A 17,149-nucleotide genomic window follows, 5' to 3' on the forward strand; every position below is an offset into this window, starting at 1 on the left:
GGGGAGAATGCAGGAGAATGGCATGGAGAGGGAGAAATAGATCAGCCAAGATCGAATGGCGGAGCAGACTCGATGGGCCGATGGTCTAATTTTGCTCTCATGTCTTATGAACTTATGAACCACAACCCAAATTCAACACTTTATCTAGAATAATGCGATTTCTAACAAAAAGTACACATTGTACACCTTTGGTAGGATTATCAACTAGTTCAAGTGCTCAGTTCCCAGACACAGCCATTGATCAAAACTCAAGTAAAAAACAAGAGGGATAGTGGCTGAGCAAAGTAGAAAATGGGCTTTCATACTCCAATCGAATTACATACCATTCCCTTTATCAACTAGAAAATAACTGCATTCTCAATTGGCAAATCTCATTATCTTACATCCATCTGATCTGACCCTAGCAAATTCTAAAGCTCAAATGGTTATTTAATATTTCTGCCATTTTGCTTTTACAGCCGCTGATTTAATCCTGTCCATTTCTTAATGGAATTATTCCCAAACCACTGTTCTCTTGTTATTATTGAAATGCATGTACAATAATGTATTGATGCTCCTGTGTGATTTCATTCCATTTTATTTTTGCCCTTGTCGTGCTCTCTGCAGTTCTCACTGTGCTCCACCTCCACAGCCTTGCTTTTCGGTCTTTATTTATCCATGATGTTTTTTGAGTACAGTTTTTTGGGGTACAATGTGTACACTGGGCTAAGTATTGCTTTAAAAAGTTTCATTTAGAGGTTAACATCATTTATGAAGTCTACAAATCTTCTCCATTACTAATAGAGTCATCGAGTTATACAGCGTGGAAATAGGCCCTTCAGCCCAACTTGCCCACACCAACCAACATAATCCATCTACACAAGTCCCACCTGCCTGTGTTTGGCCCACATTCCTCTAAACCTGTCCAATCCATGTTCCTGTCAAAATGCTTCTTAAACATTGCGATAGTACCTGCCTCAACTACCTCTTCTGGCAGCTCTTTCCATACACCCACCACCCTTTGTGTGGAAAAGATACCCCTCAGGTTCCTATTAAATCTTCACTTACCCCCCCACACCTTAACTTTATGTCCTTGGTTCTCGATTCCCCAACTCTGATCAAGAGACTCTATGTGTCAACCTGATCTATTCTCATGATTTTGTATGCCTCTATAAGATCACCACTCATCCTCCTGCATGCCAACAAATAAAGTCCAAGCCTGCTTAACCTCTCCTGATAGCTCAGGCCCTCCAGTCCAGCAACATACTAATTTTAAGTATATAATCATTATACACACTGTTGCCTAAATATTTCCTACTTGAATTTCTGATCAACTCCAATTTATCCACATTAGTGTTGTGTGAAAAGGATCCTGACCTGAAATGCCACCTTAAGCATGTCCTCCAGCGATGCTTCTTGCCCTGCTGAGCTACTCCAGCACTTTGCGTTTTACTAAAAATTCCAGCATCTGCAGTTCCTTGTGTCTGTAAGTGCTCCTTTGTTCAGCTTCATTGCAGACAACGATAAATCTCCAGTCCCTTATTCCCTTAATCTGTCACTTTGGGTCAGTTAATTTCTAGCTGGTTGAGATCACCCATGAATTGTTATTGTATATATATTTTACTCTTTCCTCTAATTTATTTGCATATTTCTTCTGCCCACTATTTCAGAGTCCACAGACTGTAACGGTGAGTGTGATCAATCTTGAACAGCTCTTGTTCTATTCTCATGGATTCTCGTCTACATTTGTAACCCATCACCCCCACCTTTTCCCAAATACGCCACCTGGTGTTCACAGAGAAGAAATGTTTGCTTCCTCTCATTTTAACGTTCCCACCACAAAGAGTATAAATACAGATTAATACTGAGTACATACCTGACAACCAGACAACGCAAAGCCATGCGTGAGGTTGAACAGCTGGTTGTTTCCATTTGCGGCCACTGCTTCTTTACTCCAGCAGTTCTAATGAAACATTTTTAGATTTAAGTGAGTTTGAATAGCAGGATCAAGCCAATAATAATATCAAAATTAAATACTGAAAATCAAAATCAGATCCAGAATCAATTTATTGGCCAAGTAGGTACACATACAAGGAATTTGACTTGGTGCTTAGCTCGCACGTTGTAAAGATACAATTTACAGCAGACAATTTAAAAAACCAATTATCATTAAAAAGTGTAAAAATAAAGTGCAAGAGTAAAAAGGGGCAGCCTTGCAATATATTGCACATATAGATATCTAAAGTGCACGTAGAGAGTTCCTAAGCGTTTGGCTTACAGACCAGAATGTAGTGGTGTATTGCGGCTGTTAAGTAGAGCTACCGCTCGTGGGAAGAAGCTGTTTTTGTGTCTGGATGTGGAGGTTTTGAGACAACATCTACACAGGGAAAGACAAACCCACATTTTCAGGTCAATGACCATGAATCAGCACCAAAAAAGTAAAACTATCCTAAGAGGCATAATAGTTGAAGAGGGCTGGAAAGAAAGTCTTATGCCTTATGTAGAGTGGAAAACTGGAGATGTTAAAAGGAATGGCAAATTGACTATCTTCTTAAAATTTGTTCCACCTTCAAGTTTTCCAGTTTTGATGAAAGATGTTAACTGTTTTGCTCTTTCCACACATGCTGACAGGCCAAATGAGCGTTCCATCAATTTCTGCATCAATTTTAAATGTTCAGCTTCTCTAATATTTAGCATGTTTTTGTTATCCCAGGACTAAGCAATTAAATTTAAGAATCCGTTCTGGGGTCTCAACTACATACTGATAGAACACAGAACAGTACAGCACATGAACGTCAGAACAGTACAGTACAGAACAGTACAGCTCACAATGTCTGTGCCAAACATAATGCTAAGACCATCACTTTTCGACCTGCACATTACCCATATCCCTCCATCCCCTGCATATCCATGTGCCGATCCAAAAGTTTTTAAAATGTTACTAACATATCTACTTTAACCACCACCCCAGGTAGCACATTCCAGGCATTCACCACGCTCTGTGTAAAAAAATTGCTGCTGCACATCTCCTTTAAACTTTGCCCCTCTCACCTTAAAGCTATGCCCTCCAGTATCTGACTTTTCCATCCTGGGAAAAAGATTCTGTCTACTCTATGCCTCTCATAATTTTATATACTTCTATCAGGTCACCCTGCAACCTCCTTAGAAGTGGTTTATGTGCTTGCATTGCCATCGCTTTTAACTTCTCCAGTTTTCCACGTTATATAAAGACTTTCTTCCCGCCCCTCTTCAACTACTTCTGCCTCTTAAGTTAGTTTTTAACATTCCTTTGGTGTTGAATATCATGATGTTTCATATTAATGACTTGGATGAAGGTACTATGTATATAAAAGTCTAATTTGCCAATGAAACAAACACGTGAGAAAGCAGATTGTAAGAAGGACATGCATGATGTTTTCAAAATAAAAAAACACCAGTTAAATTAGAGGGGGAAAAAAATGGTGTGGAATATCATGCTGGGATATGTGAGCTTATTAACTTTGATGGGAAGAACAGAATAGCAGAATTTTGTTAAAGGGGAGAAACATAACAGATCACCGATATACATAAGGGTCTGGGAATCCTCTAAAAAATAAAATTCAGAAAGTTATCGTTCAGCAAGTAGTTTCTAAATGGAAAGCAAATGGTGCATTCACCTTCATTTCAAAGGTAATAAAAGTAGTAAAGTCTTGCTGCAACTTTACAAGGTGGTGGCAAGACCACTCTTGCAGAACTGCAGAATTTTGGTTGCCTTGTTTAAGGATAGATATATCTACTCGCTTCGAAGGCAATTCAAAGAGAGTTTACTTGGTTGATTCCTGAGATACAGAAGTTGACTTCTGAGGAAAATCCTCACTTGAGTTTAGAAGAATGAAAATCTTATTAAAACATTTAACATTAACGAGAGGTTTGACAAGGGAGACTGTGAGAAGATGTTTCCTCTCGTGGAGGAATTCAGAACATGGAGACACAGTTTCAGGAGAAGGAGTGACCTATTTAGGTCAAGGTCATAAGTGATAGGAGCAGAATTAGGCCATTCAGCCTGTCAAGTCTACTCCGCCATTCAATCATGGCTGATCTATCTCTCCCTCCTAACCCTGTTCTCCTGCCTTCTCCCCATAACCCTTGACACCTGATGAAGTGGAATTTCTTCTGGATTCTACTGGAGTCTGGAATCTTTGGAATTCTCAATCCCAGAGTCTCGGGGACTTTGGCTTCATCCAAGGTTGAAATCAATTTTTGGTTGATTGGAGAGCCAAGGGCTACAGGGAACATGAGGAAAAGTGGAGCTACAGTCGAGACCAGATGAGTGTTGGTTTTATTTGCAGAGCTGGCTCAAGGGCCCATGAGTCATACTCCTGCTGCTAAATTTGATGTCCTTTATTCACATGATGACAATGCGCAGGCAGCTACAATCTGGGCAATCAACAAGCTTTGTGTGTAGTGAGAAAAATATAGTTCTAAAAGTCAACATCTTCCGCAATCCTTCCATTCTCTGGACAAAAACATGGAAGCTTCTTCAAGGCTTTGTAAACTCATGCTAGAATTCCAAACATTGTTGAAACAAAGTGCAACATTTTACACCTAGTGGTGGTAAATGTGTGTTGAATAAATATACAACAATGTGCACACTGCTCACAGTGCTTGCTTCTATTAGAAACGGTTACCCCAACAGTAAAATATTTGTGTTTTTATGAATATACGGCATTTATTTAAACTACACGTTGCCAGATCTACCTTTGAGCTATTCTTGTACACTGAAGGCCACTGATTCTTGTCATCATAGTAAAATAGCAAATTTACTTCATGTTTTTCCTTCAGAGAGAATATAAAAACACTTTAATACATAATAATAAATCTCAAAATATCTATTTTTAAAATTTCAATCGTATTTGAAATAAATTATTTAAGATGCATTAATATATAATGGATTGCAAGATATTCTACAAATATAAAACCTATTGCAAATTCGATTCTTCACAACTAATTTGCAAATTGTTGTTACTTAGAGAGAGATAAATTAAACAGAGTGCCTGAATTGTTCTGCTACATCTCCTACTGGTTCATATTTAATACTAGTGGCAAACTTTGAAGTTAGCAGTTTAATAATTATCACTCTCAGTGGAAAAAATGACTAGCATATGAATGACAATTTAAAATAAATTTACTTTGGATATCTATGGCCATCTAAATTTCTTAATACTAAAAATAAAACCACCGGCATTGCTTTAGTGTTTCATATACGTTACGCCAAAGTCCTTTTCAATTTTAATTTCATTCACCAGTCATGATTTCTGCCAGAAGTTCAAAACAAGTGGAACAACGAAAATAAATTCAGAATCGGAATCACCTAGCCTGAATACGTTTCTTTTCTCAGCAGATCCATCCTCAAAATAATTTTCTTCTAATGTAAAAGGTTGGACAGAATTGAAGAGACAAAAAGTGAGCTTGTACCAAACTAACACCTTGAAATAAGGGAGATTTTAACCTATCCCTTGGAATTGGCTATTTGTTTAACATCTGACCTACCGTTATGCCACTGTCGGCAACAGAGAGTCCCATTGAACAATGAGTAAAACCAGTGCTCCACCTAATTTCATGGGATTCAGCGAGTTGAGTTATACCCATTATTTTAGAGATCCCTTTAATTGGCATCATCTGTTTTTAAACGATGTTAAGATTTTGAAAATACAGTACCAACTATGTGTTGACACATTCCAGGCAATTCAGATAATTCCTGGAGAGGTACTAACCATTCAACATGTTATGTGTGAGAAGATTTGAGAATATTGCCAGGACTACCTATAGGGAGAAGCTGGCTAGGCCCGGACATTATTCCTTGGAGCGCAGGAGGCTGCGGAGTGATCTTATAGAGGTATATAAAATCATAAGGAGAATGGATAGGGTGAATGCACACATTTTCTTTCCATGGAGTTGGGGAATCAAGAACTAGAGGCCACAGTTTTAAGATAAGAGGGGAAGGATTTAATAGGATCTGGAGGGGTAACCTTTTCATACAGAGGGTGGTGGGTACAACAACATTGAAAGATATTTGGGCAGGTACATTTGAGGAGATATTAGGAAGGGTTCAGAGGGATATGGGCAAAAGGGACTAGCTTAGATGGGGCATCTTGGTCGGCAGAGACGAGTTAGGCCAAAGAGCTTGTTTTCACACTGTATCACATCACAGGATGACATTGAGTTGATTCTCCACAGATAGAGATATAAAGAAACAAGGAACCCAGGCAAATAATAGGCTAATTCACTAATAACACTCCTAAACAAATCTTAATATTTGATAATACTGGACCAAACATTAAATGAGTCAACAAAATACAAAGGTATATACATAAATAAGAGAATGTAAATCTCTTACAAGTTACATAGTACAGTACTATGTAAGAACAGTACTATATACAACCCTAACTACTCCCCACATCGGGGAGGCATCGAGTTAGGCAACCCTAACTACTCCCCACATCGGTCCTCATGCCCCCCTCTGCTCTGTTAACCCACCACCCCCTCACCATACATCCCCTCCACCTCCGCCTGCCCCCCTGCCTTCATCCGACCCCAACCCCCACACTTGCCGGGTGTTCACCATCCCCCCTGACCTCCCCCTTTCAGACACCGAACGGTCTGTCCTCAGCAGAGGCCTCACCTTTGTTCCCCTCCGCCCCCACATCAACGAGTTCCGGGTCTGCCATGACGTGGAGCTCTTCTTCCGTCGCCTCCGCCTCTGAGCCTTTTCCCATGGGAAGGAGTCCTCACCCCCCACTGATGACCCCTTCTTCCGTCTCCAGCGGACCCCCTTCTCTTGGACTCCCCCGGCTGGCCAACTACCCTCACTAGAACTTTTCATCTCCAACTGCCGGTGTGACATTAACTGCCTCACATTCTCCACTCCCCTGACTCACTCTAACCTCTCCCCTCCTGAGCGTGCAGCCCTCCACTCACTCTGCAACAACCCAGACTTAATCATCAAACCTGCTGACAAAGGAGGTGCTGTGGTAGTCTGGCGTGCTGACCTCTACCGGACCGAGGCCAGATGACACCTGCTCCTACTTATCCTTGGACCATGACCCCACCGACAAACACCAGACCTTAATCATCAACACCATCACGGACCTCACCATTTCCGGCGATCTACCCTCCAATGCCTCCAAACCTATCGTTCCCCAGCCCTGCACGGCCCGATTTTACCTTCTACCTAAAATCCATAAACAAAACTATCCCGGCAGACCCATTGTTTCTGCCTGTTCATGTCCCGCCGAACTTATTTCCACCTACCTCGACTCCATCCTATCCCCCCATGTCAAATCCCTCCCCACCTACATCCAAGACACCTCACATGCTCTCCATCTCTTTGATAACTTCCAGTTTCCAGGCCACCACTGTCTCATCTTTACCATGGATGTCCAGTCACTCTATACTTCCATCCCCCACAAGGATGGTCTTGAATCCCTCCGTTTCTTCCTCGACCATAGAACCAGGCAATCCCCATCTACTAACACTTTCCTCCGCCTAGCAGAGCTGGTTCTTACCCTTAACAACTTCTCCTTTGACTCCTTCCACTTCCTCCAAACCAGAGGCGTAACTATGGGCACTCGCATGGGCCCTAGCTACGCCTGCCTCTTTGTCGGGTACGTCGAAGAATCTGTTCCGGACGTATACTGGCCCCATCCCCGAACTCTACCTCCACTACATCGACGACTGCATTGGTGCTACCTCTTGTACCCATGCAGAACTCACTGACTTTATACACTTCACTACCAATTTCCATCCTGCTCTTAAATATACTTGGACTATCTCCGACATCTCCCTACTGCTTCTGGACCTCACCATCTCCATCACAGGAGACAGGCTAGTGACTGACATCTACTATAAACCCACTGACTCGCACAGCTATCTGGACTACACTTCTTCCCACCCTGTCTCCTGCAAACAGTCTATCCCCTACTCCCAATTCCTCCATCTATGCCGCATCTGCGCCCGGGATGAGATGTTTCACATTAGGGCATCAGAGATGTCCTCATTCTTCAGGAAACGGGGCTTCCCCTCTTCCATTATAGATGAGGCTCTCACTAGGGCCTCTTCTACATCCCGCAGCTCCGCTCTTGCTCCCCCACCCCCCATTCGTAACAAGGACTGAATCCCCCTCGTTCTCACCTTCCACCCCATCAGTCAGCGTATCCAACAAATCATCCTCCAACATTTCCGTCACCTCCAACGGGACCCCACCACTGGCCACATCTTCCCATCCCCTCCCCTCTCTGCGTTCCAGAGACCGTTCCCTCCATAACTCCCTGGTCCACTTGTCCCTTCCTACCCAAACCACCCCATCCCCGGGCACTTTCCCCTGCAACCGCAGGAGATGCAACACCTGTCCCTTTACCTCCCCCCTCAATTCCATCCAAGGACCCAAACATTCTTTCCAGGTGAATCAGAGGTTCACCTGCACCTCCTCCAACCTCATCTATTGTATCCACTGCTCTAGATGTCAACTTCTTTACATCGGCGAAACCAAATGCAGGCTCAGCGATCATTTCGCTCAACACCTTCGCTCAGTCCGCCTTAACCAACCTGATCTCCCGGTGGCTGAGCACTTCAACTCCCACTCTGACCTTTCTGTCATGGGCCTCCTCCAGTGCCATAGTGAGGCCCACCGGAAATTGGAGGAACAGCACATCATATTTCGCTTGGGCAGCTTGCAGCTCAGCGGTATGAATATTGACTTCTCCAACTTTAGATAGTTCCTCTGTCCCTCTTTCCCACCCCCCCCCCCCCCCCAGTTCTCCCTCTATCTTCCTGTCTCCACCTATAGCCTTCCTTTGTCCCACCCCCCTGACATCAGTCTGAAGAAGGGTCTCGACCCGAAACGTCACCCATTCCTTCTCTCCTGAGAAGCTGCTTGACCCGCTGAGTAACTCCAGCATTTTGTGAATAAATACCTTCGATTTTATTTTCCTATAGTACAGTACTAGATCGATTAATGTCCCTGTGGTTTATTGCTGTATCCATTAGTCAGTCAAGCATTTCACTGTATACCCGAAGTATTCCCGTCACCAATTTTCACAAATATCAGAAACTCAGACTGCTTTAATTTAATGCTTACCTTGGGGTATCTGATATGATAGCTGATCTGTCCTTTTTCAGGTAGGAAACAAAATTTAGTCAAAAATATCCAATTCTGAAACAAAAATAAAATAATAACATTTGTAAGAAGACAGATAAATGTTTGGAAAGGAATACTCCAGCACTTTGTGTTCTACCGAACCCTCTCCACCTCTCTTTTCCCCTCTTTCCGTATCTTAGTTTCCCTGCATCGTTTTAACCATACTTTGATAAGTATTGAGGGTTGATAAAAGAAGTATGAAGTACTTGATGAAGTTTTAACATATCACCAATTTGTGTACTGACAGGGAAAATTTATGAAAAGCTGACCACATGTTTCAGTGATGTAGAGCATAGAACAGCACAGGATCAGGCCCTTTGGCCCACAATGTCTGTTCTGAGTGTGATTCCAAGATAAACTAACCTCATCTGCCAGTACATGATCCATATACCTCCATACCCTGTGCTTATCCAAAAACCTCTTAAACGACGCTATCATATCTGCCTCCACCACCGTCCCAGTCAATGTGTTCCAGGCAGTTAACGGCAAGATCCTTAGCAACATTGATATGCAGAGGGATCTTGGGAGTCCAAGTTCATAGCTTACTGAAGATGGCAGCAGAAATAGGCCATGCCTGCCTCCATTGCTAGAGGCATTAAATATAAGAGACACAAAGTCATGATGCAGCTCTATAGGACTTTGATTAGGCACATTTGGAGTATTACGTGCTGCTCTGGTCACCCCATTACAGGAAAGATGTAGAGGTTTTGGAGAGGGGGCAGAGCAGGTTTACCAGAATGCTGCCTAGATTAGAGGGGTTCAGCTACATGGAGAGGTTGGATAGATTTGGACTGTTTTCTCTGCAACATTAGAGATTGAGGGGACACTTAATATCTATATACTAAAACTCTCGTTTGTTTGTTCCTGCCCTACAGCCAAAATGGTACACAATAGCGCGACAATTTTAGGCCCACCTAACTCACCGTCGTTCCTTTGGTGCTAATGGAAGAAGTTTCATTGAAATCGGTGTTATATTTTTTAAGTTATTCACATTCTAAAGTTTAAATCTATCTCCTAGGGGGATGGAGTGGGATAGAGGGGAAGGGGGAGGGGGGAAGGGGGAGAGGGGGAGGGAGGGGGGTGGAGGGAGGGAGGTAGGGGGAGGGCGAGGGGGGGAGTTGGGGAGGTGGAGAGGTGGGGAGGTGGGGAGAGGGGGAGAGGGGGAGAGAATGAGGATGGGGGAAGGGGGGATGGGGGAGGGGGGAGTTGGGAGGGGGGAGTTGGGAGGGGGGAGGGGGGAAAATATGCCTATGAGCTCCGAAATGAGAACACGGGGCAGCTCCGAAGCAGAGTCCATGGGGGAGCTCCAATGCGGAGACCACGGGGGAGCCAGATGGCTTAAAGAATTGCTCATGTAAGTGTGAGTTTACATAAGTCACCTATTGCTTAAGTCGGGGAGTTGACTGTATTCCTACGGGTATTTCTCACTGTTGCTACTTACATTTTTACATCTCCTGCACTGCCTCAGATTCATTTTCTCATCTTTGGCTCAACTCCAATAGAAACTGGACAAAACCATAAATCTTCTCTCAGGTAACAAGAAAATCCCTAAACTGCCTTCGGCGAGATAAACCAGTGTAACAACATTCAAGTCTTACAACAGACATGGCCAATATTCTTTTTCGCGGGGTGCCGTTCCTTAATAATTTCCACACAATCTCACGAAGCTGGAAGATCGGTTGCAAACCTACGAAGGAATCCACCCAAACCCCTAAACAAACTCAGTTCCAGTGCCTCCTACAGATGACCTTCTCAAACAGCTGACTATATCAAATCACTTATTGCAACTTATTGCCCATGCAACTGATTAACATTTCCTTGAAAAGCCAGGGAACACTTGAAGTGATGTGTGTCAGGGCAGGCAAGGTGAAATCTGACTGCAGCTGAGAACCTATTTCAAACAAATCAAATACAAAAGCAGATCACGAGGCAAGTCAAGAGTGTTTAATTTTCATAAGCACCGGCAGCAGAAAAATGAGATTCATACTGCAACTTAACAGACCCAATAATATAATAATACACAAAAACAGGTTAACCACCGATTTTCCAGCAAATGATGGTCCGGCACCTCCTTTAATCCAGTCAATATTACTTGAAATCGCTCCCCCCCACCCTCCCCCAGGTGCCCCCGAAAATGTGGCGCCGAGGCTGGGAAAGGCGACCAATTTCGACTTCATCGAGACTTCCGAGCCGATTGGCGGGCCAAATTACCTCCCCTGCAGCCGAGGCTCTGGAACTCCGGCACGGCCGCAGCTGGCAGATCTGTTCTCACAGCCGACTTTTGAGGCCGACTTTGTGGGCCGATATCTCGGCTTCTCGGTGGACCATTCCGGTACTCTCGGACTCCTCATCAGAGGACGAGACTTCTGATGGTCCGGCTAAACGGATGAACCAGAAAGGCTCTGGAACCAAGGATGCCGGAAAATCAGTGATGGACTTGTACATAATAATCAATAATACAATAAACTAATAACAGTTATACTAAGTAACATTAATCTGTAGTGCAACCAAAGACAGTCCACAGAGATCATAGTTGCTGAGGTAGTACTCAGCCTTGTGCAGTGTTCAAAGTCAATCATGCAATGATAATTTAATTGTCCCTCAGTAAGCTCGCCTCATTTAAATCAATACACAGAGACAAGGGACTTTGTTGTCAATCCAAAAAAATCTAATCAACAGGCACCCTTTTTAAAAGGAGTACAACTAAAAATAGAACATTACAGAAAACAAGGGTTTTACTTAAGATGCCTAATGTTCTGGTTTCCCACAAGAGGTCACATGATTCCACAATCTTTGCCAATATTTCAATTATGAACAAATATTCCCACCAATTTATCATTCTGCCTAACTGCGGAAACAAAGCATGACTGTCAAACAAGTCCAAGATAAGCAATCAGTTAGAAATCTGCTGTGGGTGAATGAACTAGAACTCTTTATTCCAGTAAATGATAACACGTGGATCACTGGATATTTGGATCAATGTGTAGACTTTAGAGATACAGTGCAGAACAGGCCCTTCCGCCCACCGACTCCACACCAACCAGTAACCTCCCTGCATACCAGCACTATCCTACACACGAGGGACAATTTTACAATTTTGACCTAAGGCAATTAACCCACAAACCTATACGTCTTTGGAGTGTGGGGGGAAATCGGAGCACCTGGAGAAAATCCACACGGTCACAGGGAGAATGTACAAACTCCATACAGACGACATCCGCAGTCAGGATCGAACCCGGGTCTCTGACGCTGTCAGGCAGCAACTCTACCACTGCGGCGCACAATCAATGGTTATTATTCTGTGTGATACTAAGATAACTGTCTCGACCCAAAATGTCACTCATTCCCTGTCTCCTAGATGCTGCCTGACCTGCTGAGTTACTCCAGCATTTTGTGATATCTAAGATAACTGTCAGTGCATTTTACAACACTGATCTTGAATCCTGTTATAATAAATTTTGAACCCCACAGTTTATAAACAAGTATTTAATTTCCATATTTTCTTAAAAAAAAGGAGATATTTTGGTCCATTGAGCCTACTGTATATTGGCTCACTAATTTTCTCTATGACCTATCTTCTCTACAATCTCAGTTAATCTATCACCACACAATACTGGGGGCAATTTACAGTGGTCAAATAATCTTCAAACCTGCATGTTTTAAGGAATGTGAGGGAAAACCAGAGCACCAGAGGGAATCCATCCAGAGAAAGAGAACGTGCAAACCCCACACAGGCAGCACCAGAGGCCAGAATTGAACCCGGGAGACTGGAGCTGAGGCAGCAGCTCTACAATATTGTTACCGTGCTGCCCACTGTGGTCCTGAACAGTGTTTTATTCAATTGTAATTCTACATGCTGGAGCCTGCTTAGGCAGCTGTTATCCCAGCGAGCAGCTGACAAGAGAAGGTACCGAAGTAAAAATAATGTACAGAGTGAAGACAGGGGTGGCATGGTGGCGCATGGAATGTCCTTCCTTCCCGCTGCTGTGAGACTGCACAACCAGCACTGCTCCCAGCAGACGAGTCAACAATAACCGCTAAGAACACACAGAAAACTGATGACAATTTATGTATCTTTTATTTATAATGAATGCTCTCTTGCTATCCACTTTGCTGCTGTAACACTGTAAATTTCCCCGGTGTGGGACGAATAAAGGAATATATTATTACAGCAGCCAACATACGTGTATATGTAATGTATACACACACTGAACTTTTTTTCTCTTTATTATTTTGTTTACAGTGTACTATATTTATATATTCTGTTGTGCTTCTGCAAGTAAGAATTTCATTGTTCTATCTAAGACATATGTCGATAAAACAGTCTTGACTCTTGACTCTGCAAAAGCGCTGAAGGAAGCATTTTATCAGGATGCATCATAGCCTGGATTGGTATAAGACAATAACTGCAGATGCTGGTACAAATCGAAGGTATTTATTCACAAAATGCTAGAGGTCAGGCAGCATCTCAGGAGAGAAGGAATGGGTGACGTTTCGGGTCGAGACCCTTCTTCAGACTGATGTCAGGGGGGGGGGGGGCGGGACAAAGGAAGGATATAGGTGGAGACAGGAAGATAGAGGGGGATCTGGGAAGGGGGAGAGGAAGAGAGGGACAGAGGAATTATCTAAAGTGGGAGAAGTCGATGTTCATACCACTGGGCTGCAAGCTGCCCAGGCGAAATATGAGGTGCTGTTCCTCCAATTTCCAGTGGGCCTCACTATGGCATTGGAGGAGGCCCATGACAGAAGTTGAAGTGCTCTGCCTAGGCCGAGCACTTCAACTCCCCCTCCCATTCCCAGTCTGACCTTTCTGTCATGGGCCTCCTCCTGAGTCTGGCCGAAGGGAGCAGGGAGAAGAAGGAATGACAGTATGCAACATCAGGCAAGAGGTACAGAGGTTTGAAAACGCATACCTCCAGATTCAGGTACAATTTCTTCCCAGCTATAATCAGGCAACTGATCAGCGAGAGTGTGGTCCTGACCTCCCATCAACCCAATTGGTGACCTTTGAACTAGCTTTAATTGGACTTTATCTTGACTAAATGTTTACCCTGCATCCTTCACCTGTACACCGTGGACGGCTTGATGGTAATCGTATAGTCTTTAAATAACTGGATATCACACAAACAAAAACTTTTCACTGTACCTCAGTACATGTAACAATAATAAACTAAAGCACAGAAAGGAAATTGAAGGTTTGAAGTTGATTTGTTATGAACTATATCCATTAACAAAACACAACGTGTTGGAGTGATTCAGCGAGTCAGGCAGCACCTATTGAGGGAATGGATAAGACAGCGTTTCATGTCAGACGGTTCTTCAAACTGATTTCTTGAGGGGTCCCAATCTGAAATGCTGCCTATCCATTCTCACCACATATGTGGCCTGACCTACTGAGTTACTCCGACACTTTGTGCTTTACTCAAGATGCCAATAACTGCAGTTCCTTGGGCTTCAAAATTAATTAACATTTCCTCAGTTACGTTTTACAGGTGCCACTGAATTAGAGTAACTGATTAATAATCAAACCTTTCATAGTCCCCTCGCATTCCAGTAAATAAATAGCTTCATTGATGATCTTTTTCACTCTCATTAGTTAGCATTGATTTTAACGTTGAATATGAAACCAGTGCCTGGAATTCCTTATGTTTTCATGTAGTTCCTGGGCTTCAAAATTAATTAACATTTCCTCAGTTACTCTGGGGAACATGGGGAGCATCTCTGGGGAACATCTCAGTTACTCTGGGGAGCATCTCTGGGGAACATGGATAGGCGACGTTTGCTGGGCTTGCGAGATGCCAAACGGAATAAAAGTTCAGTGGCACCTGTAAAAAGTAACTGAGGAAATGTTAATTAATTTTGAAGCCCAAGGAACTGCAGTTATTGGTATCTTGAGTCAAGCACAAAGTGTCAGAGTAACTCAGTAGGTCAGGCCACATATGTGGTGAGAATGGATAGGCAGCATTTCAGATTGGGACCCCTCAAGAAATCAGTTTGAAGAACCGTCTGACATGAAACGCTGTCTTAACCATTCCCTCAACAGGTGCTGCCTGACTCGCTGAATCACTCCAACACGTTGTGTTTTGTTAATGGATATAGTTCATAACAAATCAACTTCAAACCTTCAATTTCCTTTCTGTGCTTTAGTTTATAATTGTTACATGTACCGGGGTACAGCGAGAAGTTTTTGTTTGTGTGATATCCAGTCATTTAAAGAACTGACCTGCTGAGTTACTCTGCAGTTCCTTATAACCAAACTTCAATAACTATCAATATGGCCCATAAACACTCATTATGGGCATCAATACACTCCTCCAAATTGTACGCAAAAGCTGACAAGACAGGGAAGGAGGGCATTTTATAATTGTTATGGATAAATGAATGAAAGGAGCCAAACATGTGATTGCATATCCTTATACTGCCTCCAAATCGATCAGCTGTACTCTGGGAGGGGGGGGTGACCTTGTAGCAGGAATTTTGTTTGAGATGAATGTAAGTGGGACATTTGCCCTACATATGGGATGGAAGAGCTTTGCTTCTTAAGGCATCAGGTGACACTGGGGCTGGGCTCAACCTTACCCCAGTCTTGTTCAAATGTCAACAGTAGGACGTGCATTACCTGGTCTGTCTCTAACTTGCCGGCCTCGAACTTGCTGCAAACTACCCGCAGCCAGCAGAGGAGCAAAAGGCAGCAACAGCCACAGCGGCGGCCCCAAGCCCAGCCCCGCATCCCTCAGTCACAGCGTCGCTCCGCCCCGCAACCGCTCGGACGCCCCTGTATTGCATCACACGTGGGCGGGACCTCCGCGCCATTGGCTGATCGCGGCGACGATTGACAGCAGGATTACCCAATGTCACGCCTTGGGGTTGAAGCCCCGCCCAGATGACATCATGACGACTGGTCAAGAGTGTTTCATTATTATGTGTCCCAGACAGAACAATGACATTCTCACTTGCAGCAGCACAACACGATATGTAAACACATTTTGTGAATAAATCGATTTGTACCAGCATCTGCAGTTATTTTCTTATACGATATGTAAACACACTAGACACTAAATAAACAGCTGGAGTGAGAAAATAACTGCAGATGCTGGTACAAATCGAAGGTATTTATTTCACAAAATGCTGGAGTAACTCAGCAGGTCAGGCAGCATCTCAGGAGAGAAGGAATGGGTGACATTTCGGGTCGAGACCCTTCTTCAGACTGATGTCAGGGGGCGGGACAAAGGAAGGATATAGGTGGAGACAGGAAGATAGAGGGAGAACTGGGAAGGGGGAGGGGAAGAGAGGGTCAGAGGAACTATCTAAAGTTGGAGAAGTCAACGTTCATGCAGAAAGGGGGAGGGAATGGGTTTGACTGCAGGTGCTGGTTTACCCCGCAGATAGATACAAAATGCTGGAGTAACTGAGGGACATGATTCGTAAGTTCACAGATGATATCAATTAAGGCAGACACAAAATGCTGGAGTAACAATAAACAATAGACAATAGGTGCAGGAGTAGGCCATTCAGCCCTTCGAGCCAGCACCGCCATTCAATGCGATCATGGCTGATCACTCTCAATCAGTACCCCGTTCCTGCCTTCTCCCCATACCCCCTCACTCCGCTATCCTTAAGAGCTCTATCCAGCTCTCTCTTGAAAGCATCCAACGAACTGGCCTCCACTGCCTTCTGAGGCAGAGAATTCCACACCTTCACCACTCTCTGACTGAAAAAGTTCTTCCTCATCTCCGTTCTAAATGGCCTACCCCTTATTCTTAAACTGTGGCCCCTTGTTCTGGACTCCCCCAACATTGGGAACATGTTTCCTGCCTCTAATGTGTCCAATCCCCTAATTATCTTATATGTTTCAATAAGATCCCCCCTCATCCTTCTAAATTCCAGTGTATACAGTGTATAACTCAGCGGGTCAGGCAGCATCTCTGGAGAAAAGGACTAGGTGACGTTTCGGGTCGAGACCCTTCTTCAGACTGAAAGTCAGGAGAAAGGGAA

General features: G+C 43.7%; 1 protein-coding gene across 1 annotated transcript in view; it reads right to left on the minus strand.

The window, feature by feature from the left end:
* tmem145 (transmembrane protein 145) overlaps window positions 1-15,884 on the minus strand; it is a 41,555-nt gene extending 25,671 nt beyond the window's left edge. The window contains exons 1-4 of the mRNA XM_078410157.1: window positions 15,774-15,884; window positions 9,095-9,169; window positions 4,717-4,794; window positions 1,856-1,942 (exon numbers count right to left, since the gene is read on the minus strand). Coding sequence (XP_078266283.1) covers window positions 1,856-1,942; window positions 4,717-4,794; window positions 9,095-9,169; window positions 15,774-15,884 — 351 coding nt within the window. The remainder of the gene's footprint in view (window positions 1-1,855; window positions 1,943-4,716; window positions 4,795-9,094; window positions 9,170-15,773) is intronic.
* Window positions 15,885-17,149: the final 1,265 nt, after the last annotated feature.

The sequence above is a fragment of the Rhinoraja longicauda genome, chromosome 13 (assembly GCF_053455715.1).
Source record: "Rhinoraja longicauda isolate Sanriku21f chromosome 13, sRhiLon1.1, whole genome shotgun sequence".
NCBI classification, from domain to species: domain Eukaryota; kingdom Metazoa; phylum Chordata; class Chondrichthyes; order Rajiformes; family Arhynchobatidae; genus Rhinoraja; species Rhinoraja longicauda.